The 25,273-nt window shown below is 41.4% G+C and overlaps 1 protein-coding gene across 8 annotated transcripts; it reads right to left on the reverse strand.

Annotated features, from left to right (window-relative positions):
• Nucleotides 1-316: 316 nt before the first annotated feature.
• Nucleotides 317-24,583, reverse strand: LOC129827626 (casein kinase I-like). 8 transcript variants are annotated; one of them, XR_008755194.1, is made up of 12 exons: nucleotides 23,817-24,583; nucleotides 23,278-23,384; nucleotides 15,058-15,184; nucleotides 14,744-14,842; nucleotides 12,358-12,441; nucleotides 9,828-9,967; nucleotides 8,805-8,892; nucleotides 7,789-7,863; nucleotides 7,153-7,259; nucleotides 6,678-6,790; nucleotides 5,966-6,064; nucleotides 317-2,197 (listed from the first exon to the last, which is right to left on the reverse strand). XR_008755194.1 is itself a non-coding variant. In XM_055888637.1 (11 exons), the coding sequence occupies exons 1-11, from the start codon at nucleotides 23,937-23,939 to the stop codon at nucleotides 2,190-2,192; spliced, it is 1,071 nt and encodes a 356-aa protein (XP_055744612.1). In that variant the 5' UTR covers nucleotides 23,940-24,582; the 3' UTR covers nucleotides 317-2,189. The 8 variants fall into 8 exon arrangements, 4 of the variants coding, with proteins under 4 accessions (XP_055744612.1, XP_055744610.1, XP_055744614.1 ...); XR_008755195.1 differs by having other exon boundaries at nucleotides 8,814-8,892; nucleotides 23,817-24,581; XR_008755196.1 differs by lacking the exon at nucleotides 12,358-12,441 and having other exon boundaries at nucleotides 23,817-24,579.
• Between the last annotated feature and the right edge of the window lie 690 nt (nucleotides 24,584-25,273).

The following is a 25,273-nucleotide window of genomic DNA, read 5'->3' on the forward strand; positions in this document are numbered from 1 at the left end:
CCAATAATGTTAGGGGGAGGTTTAGTCTAATACACATGTCCATTTTTACTTGAAATACTCCCATTTCCATGCTGTGGGGGGGAGGGAAATACCTTCTGTTGCATTGCACTTTGCTCCTAAACCTATTGTGTAGTTCTCGCATTCCTTCTCAGTTGTCCCACTAACCCTTGACACTTACTCCCATTGTCCCACAAGTGCATAATGAGGCATATGAGTCTCATACAGAAGACTTACTGCTAGGCCAGATTCTTCTTTGCTGTGGGCAGTTTTATTTAGAGTCGATGAGGTGTAGATAATTAAACGATTTTCCACGACAGCCATTTGAAGCCATTTTAATATTTACAGATATAAATCCTGTAAGATTTTTTTCAAAACACCACCACAAGCACCTACAACTACCCACCAACCCAACAACATCATTTACCAGGAACTGCTTTTTCTAGATTACAGCAATACCTTTTTAGACCATTTCCACAAATGTGTCCCTTTGTCTAGAGCAATCGGAGTCTGCAATCTTTGAACAAAAGTCTTTCCTTATCTATCCCCAATCCTGCCGATGTCTCCAGTTTCCAAATGCTTACAATACTAAGGTTGTGTGGTAGTCAACAGGTAAATGTGTAAAGACAAGCAAATGGAAAGCAAAAAATGCTTATTTTTTCTTCTTCAACAGCCATCATCATCCAGGCATAAGGCAGAAGTCCGTGTGTTCTTCAAATTACAGACTGGGACAGTGGTGCTGACAAGTCATTTGAATTTATTCTGACATGCTAAAAGGGAATAAATTACACTTTTATAGAACGTCCAGCTGTAAAATAGCTAATGCTGGGTCAGGGGGAATAATGTGTGGGGGACGGGACAAACAGCCCCTGGTGTGCATCTGTTGTGATTACAGGCTGACTGAAATCCAAATGGTTCTTGCCTTACAAGACTCAAAGTATATAAAAAAAAGAAACCCTCCAACACTTTCTTCGCAATAAAAAAATGAAAATTAGGAAACGGTTGCTACTCTAAGCAGCAGCAATATGTAGTTGCAGAGAGAAAGACCCAGAGTATTTTACAACAGGATCTGCTTCCCCTTAGAAAGTAACAAAAACACCCTTTCCCCAAAATTATCAATTCAATACAGGGAAAGACAACTATAAAACTGAAAAAAACGTTCTGATAAAAAAGTGTGTATATATATATATATATATAAATTATAACAGGAAGGGCGGGTGGAGTGAGCACGTTTGTCTGTCTCAAAAAACGGAACATTGAGGCCATCCATAATAGCAATTACATGAAACAAAAACATTTTCAAAATAAATTCATTGATGCATAATTTTTTCTAAGCAATTTACAAACAGGTTTAGTCAAGTGGTGCCTAATTTATAATGAATATGCTTTTGTGGAGTTCATATTTTTTATTCGTTGTTTGAGACTTCAGAAGTACAATATTAATACAGCGTTCTAAAGAGAAACCTAGTGTTTTCATCTTCACATTAGAAGCTCTTCTAGCACATATCTGCAGGCAGAATCTTAATTACCTTTTTTATGAAAACAAAATAAATCCAATGTTTGCTTAGTAAATACCCAGGATTCATTCATAACAAAGGAAAAAGTTTCAGATTACATCTTTCATTTTGCTTGAGGATGAGGGAAAAAAGTTGAATAAGGAAGAGAAAATGGTTGTTTCAAATGTTCAATCTGACTGACGTGTGTCTGGGTCATCATGCCACACTCGGTGACAGAGGGAATGGGGGCAAAGCTGCTCTGACAGGCAGCCATGAGGTGAGGGAGGCACCCAAACAGCAGCTCTCAGAGGGAGAAAGTATCAAGGGGAAAGTATTGGCAGGTGCACAAACATCCGCAGTGAGCCAACCATTTCTTAGTTTTCCGTTTTGAAGAAACAAAAAATCTTCAGGGGCAGGACAATAGAGAAGGCTACAGCTTCGGAAAATTCCATACCAAGCCTGCTTTCGGTGTGGATATAGTATATACATAACAATATATAGATATATGCAGAGCATGTTATCTATATAGAGCGATTACATATATAGTATATGGAAGGAAAGTTCTTTAACAGGAAAAAAGGGTTGCCCACAATGCCTGGCAGGTTCTGGTGAATTTGATCCTGGATGCCGGGGTATGATTGGAAGGCAAATCCTGCTACGGCCACTCTGCTCTGCTTCCTTTCATTGTCTTACTGCTCAGAAGCCTGCAAGACAAACGAAGAGACAGAGAGAGGCCATAGGTTACACATCAAGTAGAACAGGTTATCAAACAGGGTTGAGTGACTGCTATAAACAAGGCCAACTAAGTCACTGCAGTTTTCCATCCCTGTAACATAAAAAGTGCCCAGTCACCAGCCCCACTCTGCAGCAAAGCTGGGACCTGCTGCTGCAGAGTGCCTGAGATGGGGGAATCAAACATTTATGGAGCCTTTACTCTGAGCCTCCTGTAATGAAAATATTAACCACCGCTTCAGCTTAAAGGTTCACAACTAGCACAGGAGACAACAGTAGCTGTGTAGTGTACCGGGGAGTGGGTATAGATGTTCACAACTACCACAGGAGAACACAGCAGCTGTGTAGTGTACCGGGGAGTGGGTATAGATGTTCACAACTAGCACAGGAGACAACAGCAGCTGTGTAGTGTACCAGGGAGTGGGTATAGATGTTCACAACTAGCACAGGAAACAACAGCAGCTGTGTAGTGTACCAGGGAGTGGGTATAGATGTTCACAACTAGCACAGGAGACAACAGCAGCTGTGTAGTGTACCAGGGAGTGGGTATAGATGTTCACAACTAGCACAGGAAACAACAGCAGCTGTGTAGTGTACCAGGGAGTGGGTACAGACAGAAAGACACTAGTGGAACGGTCATGAAGGAAACAATGCAGCTTATCAATAAACCTATTTGAAAGGGCAACGTTACCCAGAGATCAAACAAAAACACCTTTAAAAGACAAATAGGGACGTGTCCTGCTTATGTGAGCCCCACTTCCTTCATACTTGTCTGCAGTGGAAGGTAACCTTTACAGACAGCCATTAACCAAAGACATGCAGCAATTGGCCTTTAGAGAGGCATCAATCCACAGGACAGAAACATGGGCACAACAATCCTAAAAGATGTGAGGATTCCTTCATCTTTCTTATGGGCTCCTACAATCTTGTCTTCCTCAAGCAAGCCTTCACACATTGATGATGCATGCCGAGCCTGATCCAGTGGGTTTAAATGAGTGCAGTGCAAGTCGGGACATGATCTCAACAGATCTGAGTGATTTGAGAGGCATTTTTGACAAGCTCTCAGGAGCCACCTTCCGCTACAGCTGTACCCTCCAATGTGGTTTGACTCAAAGGAAAGGTAGTTTTGCTGCAGGGATGACATGGGAGGGTGTCTACAGAGAGTCAGAGGATTAATCCACCATGCAAATAAGCAAAAGTAATGGGTCTTAATTACACATGAAATGGTCTGCAGCTTTCGCTCAATGTGAATCGTTGGTTCAATTCAAAACCTAACACGGATCTGCGGATGTTCCTGGCGTTTTAAGTGTCTGGAGGGGCCAACTGATGCAAAAGACAAGTCTGACTCTCAGGGTTGAAAGGGCAGCGCAATCCTCCATATACAAACCATTAACAGATCCAGCCTCTTCTAATATAGCAAATAGCCTTTAGGAGACGTCACAGCAACATGGCGATGATATTTAGGCCTTACAGACACTAAAGACCAAGCGATCATCATAAAGTTTTGAGAGTATAGCTGGGTTAATGGAGTTTGCTTTGAGCGTTGGCTACTTGTGTTCACCTGATTATGTCAACGTGGCTTGCTCTAAACAAATATCATATAATACAAGGCCATTGGGCAAAACACGAGGGCTGAAATGCAAACTCACATTAACAACGTTTCCATTGTTACAAGGCTAAGTGTGGCCAAGTCAAACCGGTATCCAAGAAACCAGCAAGTTCTTTCAAGCTTCAATAAGCAAGAGCTCGGCTATTTACCCACAGCCAGAAATTTACTCAGCACCTTCACTGGCAGTGTTATCTTAAATGGACAGCTAGCAGGAGAAAACACTAACCACCAGACCAAGAAATAACATGTCCTTTTCTATACATCTTCAAAACAAAAACATGAAGAAAAAAAATCTGGGGGTCCATTTACAAAGGTAATTTTTTGATCAGTTCCAGAGGAAAAACTTCGATCTCTCCACCCCTGCATGAAAGGCACAAAGCAGAGCTCAACTGTGCTGCAGGCTACTGTGTGCATGGAGTCCACATACTAAAACAGACACCGTGTACACAATGGAATAGACCAATACCACGTCATCAGCAAAATCATATTTATAACTAGCCCCTCATCACAGCACTTGTTCAGTGCCATCATGTGGGATGTTCCTTGAAAGAGGGGGGAGAGGGGCATAGAGAGTCCTCGTGCTTTGATTTCCTATTCATATTTAATGGATTTCAAAGCTCTTCTTGGCAGTGAAGACACAGCACTGGTATAAGTCAGGCCAACAGAGGGGCCAAAAATGATTTGCCTGACGTCACCGAGAGAAAACATCTAATCCAACAAAAAACTGTAACCCGCAGTAAATATAAGTCACAGGAAGCCCTGTTCGAAACACGGTTTAACCAACAATACGTCACACAAACAAAATGGTAGAGGAGCATAAAATGTAATGTGCTAATAAGTCAGAGGGGCTGGCGTGCTGGGGAAGAGCAGGACCGATACACTGAGCCCTCTCAGGGGTGCCATCCAGGTCACGTCACCCATTTACATGGGCATTCTTCCTTCCCAATCAACCTGCATGCAAACCCAAAACATTTTGGTCTAATAAATACTTAATCCGATTGTGTACTGAGAATTTAATTCAGCCCTGCCTAAGATTTTGGAAGCAGGCACATATGGACTAATACACGTGGGAGGGAGGGCTTCATTTGAGTCCTCCATGCACTGTGGGCACAAACACATGATGTGTGTGGAGCAGTGAGTTCTGGGCCAATGTGACAGCCATGGTTTAAAGGGCAACTGCATTTGCTGATTTGGCCTCATTTTAGATTTGGTTCATTAAGAAATGCTAGCGGCCATAACTGAATTCAAATGTGAGTTAGTTTCATGTGGGTGTTCGCAGGTGGGAAGAGTTTGCCAATTTATTTAGCCAATTCGATTCAGCCTGTTGGGTGTGCGATCATGGCAAATTTGGTTAAACTTTGGATAGCCCATCTCTGGGGATAGTTAGGGACAGTCAATAAATTACACAATGCAAAATGGGACAATATTTTTATGTTGCACATCTTTTAGTTCTCATTAAATGCTTTCAATAATTGTATATGAATTTCTGCAATTTAGTTGGTTTAAAGTTTTTAAGTCATTGAAATTTGGAGTTCATCAACTTAAAAAAAATATTATCTCATTAACATTGTGTAATTTACTGATGGTCCTTAACTAACCCCATCGGGATATCGAATGTCATATTAAATTAACCATGTGCATTATGATCGGGTCGTGTGCAGCTGCGCTCTGAATTGATGATTACTTGGGTGCTGGCAGCTGTGAGTAGGATTAAAATAAACCCAACCCACGGAAAATGTTAAGGTACCCTTCATTATTTAACATACAATTATTTCCTATCATCTCTCAAATCTCCATTTTGGACAAGACTAAGACCAAAATTATCATATTTACACTTTGTAGTGAATTTTGACACTATAATCAATGCTTGACTCATATCGATGCCACATACGCCATTTTGAAAACGATAAGTTGCATCTTAGGCGAAGTCGCTGTTTAATATGGGGTGGGGACAAATAAAACACCACCACTATGGGGGTTTTAAGTAAAAGGGGGCGAGGCATTAACTTGGTGTAAGCGTTACTTTTACTACCAATACAGGTCAAGTGGAAGGCTGCTCTGCAATTTCATGCCAGAGATTACACACCTAAATGGGCTATTGCCTAATCCCTGTGGAAATCCTAGTCATCACCTGATGAAAACTGCTTCAGGTTTTTTGAAAAATTGGGTTGACTCTTCTGCCATCAACCCTGGGCACCCGGGATACCCTCTACGAGAGGGAGGGGAGAGACTGGAATTAAAAGAGGTCATTCAAGAGTCACATCACATGAGCACTAAAATTCACATGAACACAGGCAGCCATTTATTACCATGAACAATGGTCTCATACATGTGTGTGCAGTGTGTGGTTAGAATCTCACTCCCACTGTATCTGAGAGCATTACAATAAAGATTAACAAGTGTTAGATCCAGGAACAATGATTGCGAGAAATCAAGAGTCAATCGTACATCATTTAGAGAAGGGGTTAATTCAAGAGGGAAATCAATTTTAACATCCACAGAAGATAATAAAGCCACAACCCTTTGTCCCAGAGAAGAATAAAAGACATTGGGGTACAAAGTTAGTAGTCAAATTTCCCAAGGACGTCTTTGCATCTGCAAGACAGACCAATTGAATTTCTCTTTATCTTTCAGGGGCCTCCTCGAACTAACACTGTTGTGTTGTTTGTGGTCTCATTAATCCGCTGGGAGAGAATGTTCCAAATCCACATTTTTTTTTTCAAGCACTTTGGAGGGGAAACGAAAATAAAAGCAATTGGCGTCTCCATTTTTGCACTTGAAACGTCGCTTGGCTTTTTGCTACTAACCTTTCATGTTACTCTTGGGTTTGTCAGTTTGCTTGCCTGAGGGAGTTTGTGCCGGTTGCCCCTGTCCCCCTGAGGACGCAGCCTGCTGGGCTGCTTTCTGCTTCAGCATCGTCCAGTCAAACGTGTAGTCGTACTGGTGGTTCAAAGTCCTGGACAAAGAGACACTTTCAGACATGCAGTCACACTGAGCTCACCTATATTCATCAACTTTTTACTGCTGCCAAAGGACAACTTGTTTTCAGCCTAAACATACATAAAAGCAGAAAGAGACTACATGAAAAACACAGGCCTAAAGAGGTTGCTCCTTTCACTGTTGTTTCATAAAGTACACTTCACTATTAACGTCTAGTACACCTTAAGGACTCCATATGCTTTACATGCAATGCAACCAAGTAATTTTTTCTGCCTCGTGGGTCTTGACAGTGAGAGAAACATGTGATTTGGTGCACGTGCATTTCAGCTCCCTTGGGGACAGAGAGGTTCATGTTAAAGGTTGAGAAATGACAAGCACCTGAAGAGAATGCGGAACAGCTGACGCAGGTACATGTAGTCAGGCGCCTCCTCGAACCGCAGCCCACGACAGTAGTTCAGGTACATGGCGAACTCTGCTGGGAAACCCTGGAAACAACCACAGGAAAGTAGGAAGGTTATCTATCGATCCATGCCCAACTGTCTGGCTTACGGTCATGTATACATTATTTACCATGACAGTCAGTGCCTAATAAACTACTCAGATGCGTTCTGGTAAGGCAAGTTACCGAAAGAAAAGAGCGGGCATGTTGCCCAAGTTACTCCACAGCCTAATGCAAGGCATCAGGTTTAGCAGCACACTCTCTCAGCCAGCTACTTAAGTATTTTAATGAGCAATGGCCATCATGCTTTCAGGTCCAAGGTGATGGATGCATAACAGCCACTATTTAAAGACTGGATTAGATTAGCGACACCAGCCAACATCTCTACTTTCATACGCTACGAGACAGCCTTTAGAACTCCTTTAAACAGGCTCGTACTTCACTGGCTGATGTGACTACTCAAGGACTTCCATAGTAAGCATCTACCTTTCTGACCCGGAGACCCCAAATAAAAATAGGACCAACTCAGTCCGCGGGTGGGCGTGCCAGGTTGATTCTTCTATGGTTTCACTCACCTTACACAACACCTCGACTGGAGTGGACATCTTCTTCTCGCTAATCTTCTCGTACTTCTGTTTCTTTGTGGCAGCCTGTGGAACATGTGGGCGAGAAATGAAAATGTTGTGCACCACAGTTTAACACTACCCTTTGCAATTTCTCATCACACACAAGTTTGTCACTGCCGGTGAGGTCAGTGGTCCATACAGAATGTAATGTATTAGTTTGGCCTGATGTGACTTACAGCACTGTGAAAGAGCCACCTAAGGGAAATATTCAGGAAAATGTTGGGACATTTGAGGAAGTTTTGTATTTTTCTCAGTAATACAAATATGTGTACATAGTGTTTTGTGACCTAGCCTATCTTGATAGGCAGGGCAACTGGGGCTGTATCTATATGAAGAATGGCTTGGTTCTGTAGGTATGTACCTAACACCTTGCTGAGGACTTGAGTTTCTATCACTGTAGGCTGCCGCTCCATGTAATTACATTAACACACAGCACAGACCTCGTGTTCCCTATTTAACCCTTGTAGCGTCAGAAAAGGGGAAGGTGCATTATGCTGCAAACGCAAGCCTTGGTGACTTTACAAAAGTTTAAAATGGAGTACACTCGAGGCACCCCATATCTCTGGAGGATTTATTAATTTAAAAAAAGGTATCTAGCTAAACCTTAGGGAAGTAGCTGACCTCAACACTACAACTTGAATGGAAAGTTAGGGGTTATCTACAAGACTAGCTAACATCCTGCATTCTACAAGGCATATTATGTAATGTTAAACAATTTAATTCCTGAAGTTGTCAGAGAATACAACTATAAAATAAAACATGCAAATGTGAATAAGTCATAAAAATTGTAAATAATCTGAAATTAAGTTATGGAGACAGCTGACAATCAGTTTCTTTTATTGGGGGGGAAATCTAGTAGCAGAATCATGGAGGAAAAGCAGTGGCGAGCGAGCAAGTTGGTTTCAATGTGAGTAGGTGAAATATGAACCACTTATATAGTGGACTGGGAGCCCTAGAGTACCTGCCTGGCCTACCTTTAGACCCTGCCAGGGCAGGCTGGTTCTGTTGAAGTACATCAGGACGTAGCCTAGCGACTCCATGTCATCTCGGCGACTGGAAACAAACAAGCAGAGACATTTGGCATTCAGCACGTAAAAAGGTAACATCACAGTTGGTTCAAGAGCAACACATTTGACATTAATCTCAAGGCCCTTTGTAATTGTAATGGCTAAGCTGTACACTAACTTTCAGACCAGTGACATAGCATTTAACTGGTAAAGTGCAAGCAGGCACTGTCATTGAATAATTCACTTGAATTAGAGGGTGGGATGTCTATCCTGTTACGGTGTTTCAACAGAAGGCAATCCTTTCCCACATATTTTGTTTTTGGAGCACGGGTCAGTAGAGAAGCCACATACGGTGTTTTTTTAGATCCCAACTGAATGCTTCAAATGACATGAAAACCAGCATTCATAAAAAGCCTGTTTAGACGGGAACAAAAGGATTTCTAGCCATGTTGAATTCTATCTTATTACGAAAGTCAATGCTCACAATGTATCAAAGGTTTTAAGAAAATTACTGCATGCTTACGTTGCTGTAATATGCAATACAAATAAAAACATGTAGTCTTGGACTTCCATGCCTACTGTACAGCTCAGTGCAGAGTTTTGGTATATAAGGGAAGCATGACTGGCTAAATCACACAGCCCTGTGTCAAAATTAGGATTCTGGGTCAGCCAAGCTTGTTGGTGGAGGCTAAATTCTAACGTGACCAATGAGTGCAGCTTGGTCATCATGAGGGCAAGTCCTTAGAGAGCCAGCTTGCAGCCCCAGCAGGAACACACAGTCTGAACATCAAAAGCTCCTTCATGCCACTCAAAAATGATCCCAATAAAGTGCAGAAAAGACACATTAACCTATATATTAAGCCCTAGGAATCCTATCACTCTGGCTGAAAGCGTGCAAACAATAAGGAGTGAGAAGAGAATATCCAGCGAAGGCTGAAATAGATTCCAGATGACTGTAGTTACTGGGTGGTGATCTCTTACCTCTGCTCGATGCCCAGGTGCGCGTTGATGCTGGCATAGCGTGCTGTGCCGGTGAGATTCTTGTCTTCTCGGTAGGGTATGTGCTGTCGTGTCCTGTTGTCCCGGTATTTTTTGGCCAGACCAAAGTCGATGAGGAACAACTGAAAGGATGGGGGAAAGAAAAAACATTGACATTTTAGAAATATCCTGATTCACAGGGAACGATTGGCAAAATGGAGGCTGCCACTGTGCGAGATCATGGGTCTATTCTTCCAATTTCCTGCTCTGCTCCGTGTACCATTTTACTAGCGAGGCAGCCATCCTCAAGGCCCCTGCTTATTATCTATGAAAACTGTGCTGGCAGGATCAGGGAACACCCAGGGGTCAGAGTCAGATGGAATCTCTGCAGCAAACTCACGAAGGTTTTCATTCACTAATAGCTCCCTGCCTGCTAACAGCTCTCTATGGTTGTTGAATTCCCCGGCCATCACAGTCTTGTCTCAGATCGGAATGATCTCATTTGTTGACTGCCTGCCATACTTCTCCACTCTACTGCCCACACACAACTGCAGGTTGCAGTCCCTGAGAGAGTGCCTCACCCAACAGAAGTTTTTCACTGAGGCAGCAGTGACCGACTGGCGGATCCACTCAGCCGTGCCTATGCTTGCTTGGCTCAGCTGGGGATTCAAACCTTATTTCCTCCCGTCTACGCCTATCGGAACGTTCTATTGTGATGCTTCGATCTGAAAAGTCAGGTCGGGAGGAAAGGCAGTTTCACACGCAACCATCCACTTGCCGTAAACTAAGTAACACTCCCTTTTCCGCAGTATTCATTAACTTGCAACTTTGTCCTCTACCTTGATATACCTTCAGCTGGTGTTCAATAGCAACAACATTGCAGGCAGAATGAAATATTTCAGAGTCTATAAATACACAACGTAGCAAGGCCAGTGGCCACCCTAAATAGCATTGTCCAGTGTTCACAGAACAAAAGCAGGGGCTGGAGGAGCTTTCATTAAACCTGCAGAGCTGAAATATAAAATCAAGGAAGTGTTAAGTTGAAGTAAGCTGCTATCTGGTAAGACATTTGAACATTCACTGATTCACCTAGGTCTAAATCCTTAAGAACTACATAAATGGTAAGTATGAGTTTTGTTTTTTAAATGCGAAAATAAGCCAACCATTACAGCACTTGCATGAGCAATGCGTACAGTCGAAGGATTGCTGAAACTTAGCTTCATCATTCGAACCATCAGTAGAAATGTAACCTATTTGAGAATGTGGTCCAAATACACAATCAATCCAATGTGTGGAGGACAATTTCACAAAAAAAGACCTGTTCTGATGAAAAGCATCCCATGTTCTTCTAATATTCAAGGTCATTGTGAATGGGGGGGTCAGTTACCTTGTAAAAGATACTTCAACATCAGAACTGTATCTGACAAGCCAATGACTTTCAAAATAGGCTACATGTTGGTTTCAACTCTAACATGCCGAGTCACTCCATTTCTTAGAATTTTGGTTCTTAGTTCAATCTTCAACAACATACCATTACCTGAACATTCACAACCGTCTCAAAAGCAACCATAGACTTCACAGGCCCACCCTAACCAACGAAACTGTGAAACAAAGCACCTAGATACTTTTAAAGTCAAAGTATGTTTCATCAGAAGATTTTCAGACTGAGGGTTCTGGTTGCAAAGCCATACTAGTAATTAACCTTCAAGGAGTCTAGTTCTCTTCCCCTTTGAAAAATAGGAACTGAAAAATGTTGAACTCTAGGTCTGCTAATCTGCGAGCAAACATCAGTTAACCACACCCGTCTGTCTTGCTCGTTCCCGATCTGGCTTTTTAGGTCCTACATTTTCCAAACATTACTTTTTTTCAGCTCATCATGGGTCGGCAGGTTGCCTAGTGGTTAGAGCGTTGGGCCAGTAACCGAAAGGTTGCTGGATCAGAATCTGCCCCTGAACAAGGCAGTTAACCCACTGTAATGCTACATGCAGGTCACCAAGTAGCTAAAGTACTGCTGAACCGACAAAATATCTGTAGGAATTTAAGAAAATTGCCCTCAACTCAATGTTGGCTCATTTTGGCTAACACACATGTTCCTGTGTTGACATATCCTGAAACCCCAAAAGAGATAATAATTTGTGAAACCAAAAGAAATATAAATCATCTGTTTAACTGGCAAGTAAATCTCAAGAAACAGCACCAAGGAAATGGAAAAGAAACCAAAATATAAAATTAGCCTGGTGGGCGCCGTGACGACTTCAAATGAGGAGCACGTCCTCCTCAAAAAATCCGATAGCATATTCCACTACTAGTCACCATATGTCCTTCATACACCTAAACACAGATCCCTGCAATCTGGAGTAGGTGTTCATCTCTAGATTTGTTTAGCATGTGTGTCTGGTTTAATGCCAATATGGTGTTCACCAAATTAATGAAATAAAAAAGTAGTACTCCTTCTAAATGGGTAAAATAAACTCCAAAAGAAAAAAGTCAACAGAATTTGGGGGAGTATTAAGAGGCGGTTGTAGTTTCAGACCTGGTTTAATCCTGAGAAAGATGGGTCCTGAGAAGAACTAACAGCCAAGCTTCTTTTCCTCTTCCCCACTGGAGATTCCAAACACTGAACAAATAGAGGGTGCAGTGCATCAAACAGGATTGCTGACAACCCCACAAGGCCAGCGCAGACAGGCAACACCAAGGCTCAGAAAAAGAACGGGAGGAGAGGGAGGAGAAGGGGAAGAGAAAGCCCAAGGCCATCCTTCATCCACCAGCAAAGCATGAGCTAAAATCAGAGAGGAGTCTGTGGTAGGACTTCCTAGGAGTTAGCCTGGGCTTAGATGCAAGTCAGTATTTAGGCTAGGTAGATGGGGGCGGGAGGGAGATGTCCTGCAGGATATGCAGTCCACACTGCAATACCAATTTCAGTCGTAGAGGCAGAATTGAAGACAAAATAACGGCCCAATCCCGATGTTATTCATGTAAAAAAAACACGAGTATTTCCAAGCCTGTTTTGCATTTTTGACTTTGCATTGGCTTTTTGATATTCCAGCATTTAATGCTAGCAGTGGCCACAGTATAATTGCTTTGTACCATAATCATCCTACAAATTTGGACCAACAGTCTGCCTGAGTGCAGAACACAATACGCAGTTGACTGACTGGCACAACTAGGGTTAAAAGAGAATTCAAATAATGAAGGCCATTCCCTAACATGGGTACTTATTTAGCAATAACGCATGAAAAAGCTTTGAAAAATGCAGCCACCCAACCCACCACCTCCTTGAGATCTCACAGGAAGCAATGGGTCCCCCATTTTTTTTTTTTTTTTATTATTATTATTATTATTTTAATTGTCCTGAAACGGGTTATAAACAGTTGACACCTTCAGTAAGGAAGAGGGTAGAATACTTTGGCAGACTTTGGAAAAGCCCAATCTGGCAATTAGCAGCTCTACAGCGCCAAACAGAGGAAAAGCGTGCAGTACAAGAAAGAAGCATGAACTAATCTGCATGTAGCCGTCAATACATAGAGTAGATTTAGTACAGCTGCGAGAAACGCGTAACAGGACAGCCTTTGTGATAGCGGCTCTTGATTAGAGGATTTCTATAGAGCAGCCCTGGACAAAGCAACAAAACAAGCGGAGCATCACTCTCCAAACCATAGAGAAGAAGCTAGTGTTGGTGCAGTGTTCACATGCAATCTATTAAGATGGGGGATTAAGGTTAAGGTTTAACAATTGCTCTTTGGCAGAGATATATTTTCACCAATGAAGCCATGTCCAAATGAAGACTATTTCAGAAACACATTACCTGAATTAAAGGCAACCACCCTATTGGGCACAAGCTAAGGAGTATATAAGCACCAATGTAAAACAGCAGATAGGAAGCAGAATGCAAAGTGAGTTCAGGTGAAGAGAAAGGCAGTTGATTTAAACATGAGGATAGAGTGGGGATCGCAAAAGCTACTGCTATGCCAGTCTTCCCATCTATTGAGTTCAGTGTCAGAACTTGCAATCCAAAAGGATTGTATGCGCACCCTTTATAATGGTGTTCAATTTCAGTAAATAAACAAAGTGAAAATTTCATGTGTATGAAAAAAATAAAATACGCTTTAGGCTGGCATTCACACAGACACACAATGGTAAACACTTATTCCAGACAGCACTGCCAAAAAATTGTAATACAGGCTTCAATGCTTGAATACCCAAAAGGTACCGTTTCATTTTGATTAGACTAGTCTGATGAGTTTATATCACGTAATACTAACGATAGCCACAGCTGGTGTGGATAGGTCCGTGTTAAAACACACATCATGCTTTAACTTTGCCAAATGTTGCCTGTCTGCAAGGGCTCAAAATAGTGAGTTATTTAAAAACAAAATACAAATCAGGCAACTTGAGATACAGTTTGTATATGAAAAAAGAATCAAAAACGCCTTAACATTATTTTCTGCAAAGGGGAAAGAATGAATGGGATTACACATCATGCAGAAACCTTTATGTTGTCCTGTCTAAGATCTCAAACAGATCCACACCTATGATGCTGTCTAAGAGGGCCTGTATTACCTGATTGTAAAAGTACCTAAATGTGACTAACAAAACAATTCCATCCACATAACAAGTGGACTAAACCAACCACAAACAATTACCCTTGAAAATGTCCATTACCAGGACATGAAGCCTATTCAAATATATATATATATATATATATATATATATATTTTAATCACATTGACCTCACTGAGGATTAGATAGTCAATATTTCCACAAAAAAATACATGAAACCAGCAAAAGAAGATAGTTCTATTAACAATACGGGCTACTTGTATCACTTCACACAATGGTGTATAAAACAAAAGTGAAACTAGGTAAGAGATTCACTCCACTTACTGCATCTCAGGAGGGGGAAACTGCTGAACGCTTACCTTGTTACAGTGACGGCCAATACCCATTAAAAAGTTGTCTGGCTTGATATCTCTGTGAATGAAGTTCTTTGTGTGCACATACTCGATTCTGCTGATCATCTGTGGGGAAAACGCCTGTCAATCAGCTAACACAGAACTTCAAAATAGACTGGTCTTCTAAGTCCATTTTCAAACGTTTCATAAGAATGAGAAATGTACAAGTAATATTCTCCCTTTGGCAAATACAGAATTAATGTTTTTTTTTTTGTAACTAGACAAAGTTAAGCAAAGGGCCAAAGTGGAAGATAAAGAGCATTGATTAAATGGAGTTTTACCTGGTCTGCGAGCATTAGTACAGTTTTCATCGTGAACCTGCGCGAGCAGAAGTTGAAGAGGTCTTCCAGACTAGGTCCCAGCAGGTCCATCACTAGGACATTGTAGTCCTTTTCTTGGCCATACCACCTGCAAGAAAGCACCAGCCATGCATCAATATTCATAACCATAAAATGTTATCAGTGTTGTCTTAAGTAAAACTTTACATAGCAATTGCATAGTAATTTATTAGGCCTATGTAAAATAACCGGTAATGCAACAGTTCTGTGTGGTCAAATCTCATATTTCAATACCAGAGGCAAAAATGTATGTGGAGGTTGAACTTTAGTCTTTAGGCCAAAACCTGTTTGTATGGAAGTCATAATAACACCATCCCAAACCCTAAGACTCCAGTGAGTTATTAAGGGAGGCCTCATCTATCATTAACAGAGATGCTTCTTCTTTTTTTTAGGCTGGCCTGACAATAGTTAAAGCAGGGCTCTTCAACCCTGTTCCTGGAGAGCTACCATCCTGTAGGTTCACTCCAACCACAATCTAGCGCACCTGAGTCTAATAATTAACTGGTTGATAAGTCAAATCAGGTTAGTTACAACTGGGGTTGGAGCAAAAAACCTACATGAGGGTAGCTCTCTAGGAACAGGGCTCGAAAGCCCAGAGTTAGTCGGTCTAATCCTCACAGCTCTGACATTCGAGGTCAAAGAGACTCCCAACACTTCTCCAGTACACTGCCAGGCCAGCAGTCGCCAGGCAACCACCTTGTCCAAGATTCCACTAAACAAAGAGGTATTGTGTGGGAATGATGTACTGCAGAGTCCACACAGCCATTTTGCTACTCTGACAGATCTTGTTTGCGGAATTAGCTACGGGTGTGGTTAGTCAATAACACTTTCACAAGACCGTCCATGGTGGCAGCAAAGAAATTGCACTTTGAATAAAGTAAACCGTTCCAAACTCTGCATTTCTACGAGCTTACACACCCCCAGGACACACACTCCCAAGCACAAGCGTAACAGCCAACATGTGGCAGCCAAAAAGTATGGTGCTAGAATTTGGTAGGTCTATGCAAAGCTCTCGAATGTTTAGTCGATAGGCTGATGGTCGGCCGAGATTTTTAGTCTAGCAGTGACAAATATATATTTAAAAAATTGTATGGCACACGAGACACCTGTCTGATTCAGGTGTGTCTGAGTGGACTAATCCATTGCAGAGGCAGTGGGTATGGCACACCAGTAGTACATTTACTTATCATAAATTATAAACCACAGTGTTTTTTTGGTTACGGTAATTTCTGTTAATGCATTCATCACATTATTATTACAGTCTCACCGTTGTCATTGTATGAGTGGACACATTGTTTGCAAAGCGCACAACCTAGGCTACACTTGTGAGAAAAAGTTTGGGTTTATTATTTCATTCAATTTACGAGTTGTCAATTTATTAAATTGTCTTTTGTTTGGCACGTTCCTGTCAATCTTGTAAGGACACGCACGTGATTACGCATAGAAGTAGACCTAGGCTACCTGGCCTACGTGCAAATGTAGGTCTATAAATGTTCCCATTTGGGGATCTGATACCATTTCTGATTGAAAAGCTCCAGTGATGGCGAGTTAAGACAGTTATTTTTTTCTTTGCCTCAAACAGCAAATAAACAGTCTGTATTTACATCCACTGAGAAAGATCATAGTTCCCTAACATAGCCTATTGAAAAATCTTTCCAGCTCTCCCCTTTTACATAACCACTCAGCATGAAAGGGGGGGAAAAAACATGTCATGCTTTGATCCAGGGGAAACGTCATAAAATAGACCAACCTGATTACTTCTTATGCCTTGCGCAAATAGCCGACAGCTGTGTGTCTGTCTGGAGCTCACTGGCACGGGAAACTGAGGTCCCAGAATATTTTATACAATGTTATAAGTTTGCTAGCACTAGCTTCTGGCTGGACTAAGTTAATAGTTGATACAATGTTTCTAGTTCCTTGAAAATATTTGTTTTCTTCTGTTTAGGCTACACTGATTCATTATTAAATCACAGTGCCTAAAGCATCTGAAAAGCTCAGTAGCCTACATACAGTTGATTTTATTCAAACCGGGTGTCTATATGGAAAAATACACCTTTGAAAAATTTGGGCAATTGAACAGGTGACTCTCGGTCGACACTGCGATAGACAACTCAGATGCAGAACAATTTAAACCTGCCAATCGTTAGAATGCAAAACAAGAAAAAAATATATATATGCTAATGAAGCAAGTGGCGTGACATCTTGAAGGTAGTATCCTCCTACATTTGAGAATGTCAAATAGAGGGTTGACAGTCAAAAAATAGCTCGCGAAATACAAAGATAATCATGGCAGATCTGGGTAAACTCAATTCTTTACTCAAACCTCACCATAGAAATATAATTGTACAGACAATGTACAGTTGCGGCCAAATATATTGGCACCCTTGCACTTTTCTTAAATAGTTCCATAGTTCTAAAATAAGCTGAAAAAAAAAATAAAATAAAACAGGAGAAATATGGGCATAATATATCAGTGTAAACCCAGGCTGCTTTAGAGACAATCCAAAATGTAACTACAAAGGAAACTAAATTAAGGAAAGAAACAAGTCATTAACCGATAGGCCTAGCATTTTTTAAGGTGGAATTTTAAAAAGAGCAGTGTTTCATAATCTCAATGGACCCAAGAGAAAATGCATAAGCACAAGACTTCCCTTTGTTGATTATGCCGCGTTCACGTCATGTCGGAAACAAGAGACCTCCGACTTAAAATGAACTTAAGTTATTTGCGTAGGGCTTCCTATTAGTTGATTGTGGGAAGGCTTGTTCAGCAGGTTCTTCTGGCTTTGACAGTTCTTTCACTCTCTCAGCTAGTTCCTACAGTAACATTACCAAACATCCTAAAACAACTCAATTCAAAAGCACTACATAGCTCCTGACACTACCAACTGAGCCTCAAAGCCTGCACTGCACATTAATGTACAATTCACACTCATGTACCAATAATTCTGAAATGGCCTTGAGCCCTTTGAGGTGCCCAAGAGAAGAAGTCACCTGCCTGGGTAACACCCAGTATCTGCTGGAGGTACCAGCTGATAAACAGCTTTCAGTTGTGCAAATTAGAAATCACCAACCCCCTACTTACCTACCAACAGCCAATGGCTTGGCATATCCATGACTAGAGTTACCCAACACAAAATGGGTCTTATCTGTACACGGTACGTAGCTAAGTAACAGAATGCAGCTCTAGAGATTAGGTTACCAGTAAGCCACCATGCCTTGGTCAACAATCATCAACTTAGTTTGAATATACCAACACACAGTTGGCTACGTTTCAAGTGGACTTCATCTGTTGACGGTCTTCTTTACTAAAGAGGAAGTTGGGCTATCTGGGGCTGCAGGCAGCCTAGTGGTTAAGAGCATTGTGTCCTTGAGCAAGGCACTTAAACCTAATTGCTCCTGTAAGTCAGTCTGGATAAGAGCATCTGCTAAATTACAACAAAAAAATAAAAATGTTTGCACAAGCTCCCTACGCAGGTAATAATGGAATTATTTTAATCTCAATAACTTGGCTCTACAACCCTTCAGTCAATTAAGTAGTGCCATTTTTCCAGAATATTTGCACTTTTAACCACTGGCTCTAGTCTAATATCCCTTTCATACACAGACCAAAATACCACTAATATACCACGCCTGCATTTTTATACAAGCTTTTTCAAACATCTGAAAGCGGTAAAAAAATCATGGAAAAATAAGCCACCTAAAGACCTAGTCATGATTCCTGCAATTTCACAGACCATGTAACCAAAATACAAGTACTCATCCGTGTGAATGGTTCTCTGCTTTTTAGCAGGTCAATTCATAAATTGTGTTTAACACCTCCCTAATTGAAAATTGTTTAACACGTCCCTAATTTTAAATGCAAACAGCCGCATGGTTAACCAACACCCCCACTTTGCCAGTTACACCACGATATGTATAAAAGGGGTAGGTATACCTGCAAATATGCTAAACAATGGGCTGTTTGACAGGGGGTCATAAACATGGCCTTGTATTGTTTACATGTAACATCACATATTCTGTCTGAAATGGGTATAAGTAGGTCTAATTAAAATGTGATGAAAATAGGAGAGGGGGAAAAGCATTGGAGAACTTTCCAGATTGAAACTTCCAACTCTCGTTGTGGAAAGAAAATGTCAGGTGAGTTGAATAACAGAAAGGTCCCTAGACAGGTGCACCAGCCACATGCTGATGTACCTGAACACAAACAATTGGCTATGAGAGTACAGAACCTGGAGAGAATAGCAGATAAAATAGTGTGGCAGCCCCAACATTTCTAGTCTAAATTGTTCTAGTTGGGTAGTGCATATTATTCAACAATGTATACATACAATGTATACATACATAGACCCCTTTGACTTTTTCCCACCTTGTGTTACGTTAGAGCCTTTCAACAATGTATTTCATATCCCCCCCCCCCCTCAAGCTACACACAATACTCTATAGACAAAGGAAAAACGGGTTTGGACATTTTTGCACATTTGTTAAAAATAAAAACCATAAATCACATAACTATTCAGAACCTTTTTACTCAGTACTTTGTTGAAGCAATTTTGGCAGCAATTACAGCTTCAAGTCTTCTTGGGTATGACGCTACAAGCTTGGCACACCTGTATTTGGGGAGTTACTCCCATTCCTCTCTGCAGATCTTCTCAAGCTCTGTCAGGTTGGATGGAGAGCGTTGCTGCACATTAGGCCACTCAAGAAAATTCCGAGACTTGTCCCAAAGCCTCCTTTGTGCTTAGGGTCATTGTTCTCTTGGAAGATGAGCCATCGCCCCACGTTGGAGGTCCTGAGCGCTCTGGAGCAGGATTTCATCAAGGATCTCCCTATACTGGGCCTCCCGGGTGGCGCAGTGGTCTAAGGCACTGCATCGAAGGCACTGCAACGCAGTGCGAGCTGTGGCACCAGAGAGACTGTGTTCGAGCCCAGAAACAATTGGTCTAGCGTCGTCCGGGTAGGGGGGATTTGGCCGGCAGGGATATCCTTGTCTCATCACGCAATAGCGACTCCTGTGGCGGGCCGGGCGCAGTGCACGCTAGATGTACGGTGTTAACTCTGACATATTGGTGCGGCTGGCTGGGTTGGGATGGATGCGCGCTGTGTTAAGAAGCAGTGCGGCTTGGTTGGGTTGTGTTTCGGAGGACGCATGACTCTCGACCTTCCCCTCCCGACCTTCCCGAGTCCGTGCGGGAGTTGCCCTGGTGTCCTTTAGTAGTGGTTTCTTTGCAGCAATTTGACCTTGAAGGCCTGATTCATAGTCTCCTCTGAACAGTTGTTGAGATGTGTTTGTTACTTGTACTCTGTGAAGCATTTATTTGGGCTACAATTTCTGAGGCTGGAAACTCTAATGATCTTATACTCTGCAGCAGAAGTAACTCTGGGTCTTCCATTCCTGTGGCGGTCCTCCGTTCACCCACAGCGCGTCTCACAAAGACACAGTAGTTGGAACAAAAAATCTCCAATTTGGACATCTGCTGCAGTGGATGAGTTGATTAGAGTTAACTGCACCTTAGATTGCAGCCCAAATAAATGCTTCACAGAGTTTCAAGTAACAGACACATCTCAACATCAACTGTTCAGAGGAGACTATGAATCAGGCCTTCATGGTCAAATTGCTGCAAAGAAACCACTACCAAAGGACACCAATAAGAAGAGACTTGCTCAGGCCAAGAAACACAAGAAATGGACATTAGACTGGTGGAAAATTGTCCTTTGGTCTAGAGTCCAAATTGGAGATTTTTGGTTCCAACTGCCATGTCTTTGTGAGACGCGCTGTGGGTGAACGGATGATCTCCACATGCTTATTTCCCACCCGAAAGCATGGAGGTGGTGGTGTGATGGTGCTTTGCTGGTGACACTGATTTATTTCAAACTCAAGGCACACTTGACCAGCATAGCTACCACAGCATACTGCAGTGAAACACCATCCCATCTGGTTTGGGCTTAGTGAGACTATCATTTGTTTTTCAACAGGACAATTACCCTACACACCTACAGGTTGTGTAAGGGCTATTCTACCAAGGAGAGTGATGGAGTGCTACATCAGATGATCTGGCCTCCACAATCCTCCGACCTCAACCAAATTGAGATGGTTTGGGATGAGTCGGACCGCAGAGTGAAGGAAAAGCAGCCAACAAGTGCTCAGCATATGTGGGAACTCCTTCAAGACGATGGGAAAAGCATTCCAGATGGAGCTGGTTGAGAGAATGCCAAGAGTGTGCAAAGTAAACCCCCCTACCTTGTCACCACACAACTAATTGGCTCAAACATATTAAAATACTGCACAAATTAACATTTAAGTTAACTATCCCATGAAGCTGGTTGAGAGAATGCCAAGAGTGTGCAAAGCTGTCAAGGCAAAGGGTGGCTATTTGAATAATCTCAAATATAACATTAATTTATTTAACACTTTTTTGATTACTACATGATTCCATGTGTTATTTCATAGTTGTGATGTCTTCACTATTATTCTACAATGTAGAAAAGAGGAAAAATAAGGAAAAATCCTTGAATGATGTTCTAAATCTTTTGACCAGTAGTGTATATATGTAAATTAACCAATGAAATAAAGCCACACCGAGCCATGATTACAGACACCTGTGTGTCCTTTGAAACTATATAAACTGGTGACCCGCAGTGTTTGTCATTATACCCTGATGAAGACAAGCTTGTCTGTTGAAACGTTGGTAATTAAATTATAAAAAAACGTTTTACCTTTATTTAACCAAGTAAAACCCATTGAGGTTAGAAACATATTTTACGAGGGCGACCTGGCAAGAAAGCAAAAGGGAAATAGCAGCATGTACATAAATTACAGAAAAATACAAAATATTCTCATAAGACAAAGTGTCACAAGTTGCAGATACAATTGAAGATTAGAAACAACTGCGTCCATCACAAACCGTGTTGCCTGTTTTTAGACTGTTCGACAAGGGCACTAAATCTCTCAACTTAAATATATTTTAAAGCATGTTCCAGGATGAAGGAGCATTATTTCATCTGAGCTCCTAGTGTGCGTCTCTCCTTTTCTTTTTCAAGTGTTCTACCCTAGCCAGCACCTCGCCTAAACAGGTGTGCGTTTCTTTCGCCTCCACACAATCTTATATAGCCACATACATATTGCACATTTCCCTACATTCAGTACTCCATTGAATATAGGAGAAATGTGCAATATGTATTATGTATGTGGCTATTTGAGAAGTGCACAATGTGTACGTTGGGTAAGGTTTAATGAATGTATTACGCTGAATGTGTAATGTACAGTGTCTATTTTGTAAAAAGTAGTACTGTGTCCAATAATTTTTACCTTGGGGACATTAAAATTGATCCTATCATCTTTGATGGCTTTCGTATCCTTATGTCCCTTTTCCAAGTCAAATGCAAACAAGTGGTGTATCTTGTCACAACACCATAAAACAATTGTGTATCACTGATAATATCGATATATTATAAGTCAACTGGGTAATTATGACCCTAACTCGGTTGTTGTAAACGTGCACAGCCAGTTTACAGCATGCCTGCCTCGATTATTAATTTCACCAATGTGTCAGTGAACTAACAAATTACCCAAGTTCTCCTCTACATATTGCCCTATAACTCATGAAATCTAAAATAAACTAATTGTAGGTGTTTAACGAGAGAGATATGGTCCTGCTTCACCGTTGAAGTCACCTTGAGACAAAAGCAATAGGCCCAGATAGCTAGTTGTTTTCGCTAGTGCTGAGCCGCCATTTTCTAACAGGGAAGGAAGACATGTTGGAACAAACAATAAAAGAGGAGCGGCCATTTCCAGCACACCGATTTTTTTTCGCGGCCTGGTGATTTTTTTGCATGTTAAAACTAGAACAGTGTACACATTGGTGAAAATCTACACGGCTCATGAAGGATTGGTCATTCGAATAATATTAACGTTAAAAGGGAATGTATGTGGAACGTTTTCATAAGCAAAGATCAAGGAAAATCATGAAGCCATGGCGATTAAAGCCAACTAATGCCAGCTAACATTAACTAGCTTAACTTACCAACTACAACTGGCATATGGAAGTAAACCAGACATGTTTGCATGAGTAATGTAACTGTACAAATATTGTACAATTAGCTATGACTTTTCTCCACATACATCTCCGATATTAAACTGTCCAAAATAATGAAAATGTATATTACCTTATGTGTGGGATTCCAACTCCTCCTTGTAATATTTTGTACAGCTTGCTTTCATATAACAACTGTGGGTGTCTGGCTTTCTGAGATTCCAATTTTACAGCTACCTCCTGGAAAACAAAATGATCAGTAAGTTAGCTAACGTAGTCGTCCACCTAGTTAGTAACACTTTAGACTAGTCACGTTAGCAAGGCAGCGTTTAGTTATTAACGTTAACTAGGTGCTTTAGTTTAAGATGCATCAATTCAATCGTAATTTACTAGGTACAACAAATGTGTTATTTCTAAGTTACGAACGTTATGTAGTTCGCTGCACGTTTTAGTGTGGGCAATATCGACAAGTATCTTAGATGACAGTTAGCTAGCTGGGCTAATGTTAACTGGGTATTCAATGAGCATCGTTGGCCAACATTTCAGCTAACTTAGCTAGCTAACGTTAGGAAGGCTAACTAAGCAATCTGCTGTTCAATCTTGTAGTCGGCTTGGCTGTTGGTTAACAGCGAACAATTAGTTACCCACTACTTTAATGGTTATTAACGTTACCTCTCCATTTGTGATGTTGATCGCCAGGTATATATCACCAAATGATCCAGATCCAATTTTTCTGACAAGTTTGTATTTTCCACCGACAATGAATTCGGCTTTTGAGCCGCTGCTGCTTGCCATATCCTCAAAATCACGAGCAACCCCAATCAGTTTAAAATAGTTTTCTCTGGGACTGCTCCGTCGGTTCCCCTACTTGGCCAGCTCGTTATCAGAACATATCGTGAACATACAATCCTGGTTGGTCGTGTGCTATGTACTTGAAACAATGTAATGTTAACGAACTAGGACAGACTTCGTTTATTCTCATGCGTTATTCACTAGCTAGCTAGTAAAAAAAACATACAAAATAAACCCAACACATATCACGAAAAAGGCCAAACAATTATTCTGAAAACACTTCTACTGTGCCGTGTTTGTCCGTCGCCCAGTGCCTCGTCGCTAGCCCGCTAGCTTCGAGCTATCGAAATGACACCAGTGGTACTGCGAAGCACCGTTCGATAATCTGTTTGTACCACCTCCGCGAGGGGCAATATTGTTCTTGTTTGTCAAATTTTCGATGAAAGTTACAGCTTTTATGTGATTCTCCTTTGTTCGTATTATATTTTACGGAAACCTAGGGTCGCTGCTTTCCTTCAAAGCGCAACCCACTCACTCCGCCATTTTCTTGTCACTACTCCACAAAAATCCACCGTCCGTCTCGAGGTGATTACCTAGCTAGCTTAGCTTCAGAACAAGGCGCAGGCGGGCGCGAGGAACACTGGGGGGCGCGAGCGCAGAGGACGCCTTGTGACGTTTTGAATTTGCGCTTACGAAAGAGAGCCTTGCCTAGTAAGTGCGCGTGAGAAAAATAAAGAAACAGTTTAGCATATTACAACGTTCAATGTGTGCATTGTAATTAGTGTGCAAGATATCGAGTACTTTCCACTGATGTTTTCAGATCAAAAGCCGCACTCTACCTTTTCATCTAATGTTCGGGACACATTTAAAATCTAAGCGAATGTTATGCCATGGATCATATAGGCAAAGCCTATGTGTTGGGACTTGACATTAGAGAACCCATTTTTAACAAATGTCGGTTTAATTTTGGTGACAGTTATTTCTACATAGGCTACTATACTGACAGCGTCATTGTATTAAGTGTCACCGGTGTTCCAACGGTTCACTGGTGCCATCTATTGCCTCACTGACTCACAGATCTTTTTAGTGAAACAAATCCTAGCCTGTTTGACATTATCCTCCCTCTTAACACTTATTAGGTTGTATTCTCTTGCCCAGACATTGCTGACGCATTCCATCTCTTACAACGCCTGGATAGGTATTTTACATATCAGCTAATCACATAAATTATAGCAATCTGGTGCCATTGAGGAAGTTAAACAAGGAACAGTCATTTGTGTTGGTAATATTACTTCTAGTCAAGAGCACATCTAGAAAACAATAAGGTCTTTAAAGAA

Source organism: Salvelinus fontinalis, chromosome 29 (genome assembly GCF_029448725.1).
Source record: "Salvelinus fontinalis isolate EN_2023a chromosome 29, ASM2944872v1, whole genome shotgun sequence".
Classification (NCBI taxonomy): Eukaryota; Metazoa; Chordata; class Actinopteri; order Salmoniformes; family Salmonidae; genus Salvelinus; species Salvelinus fontinalis.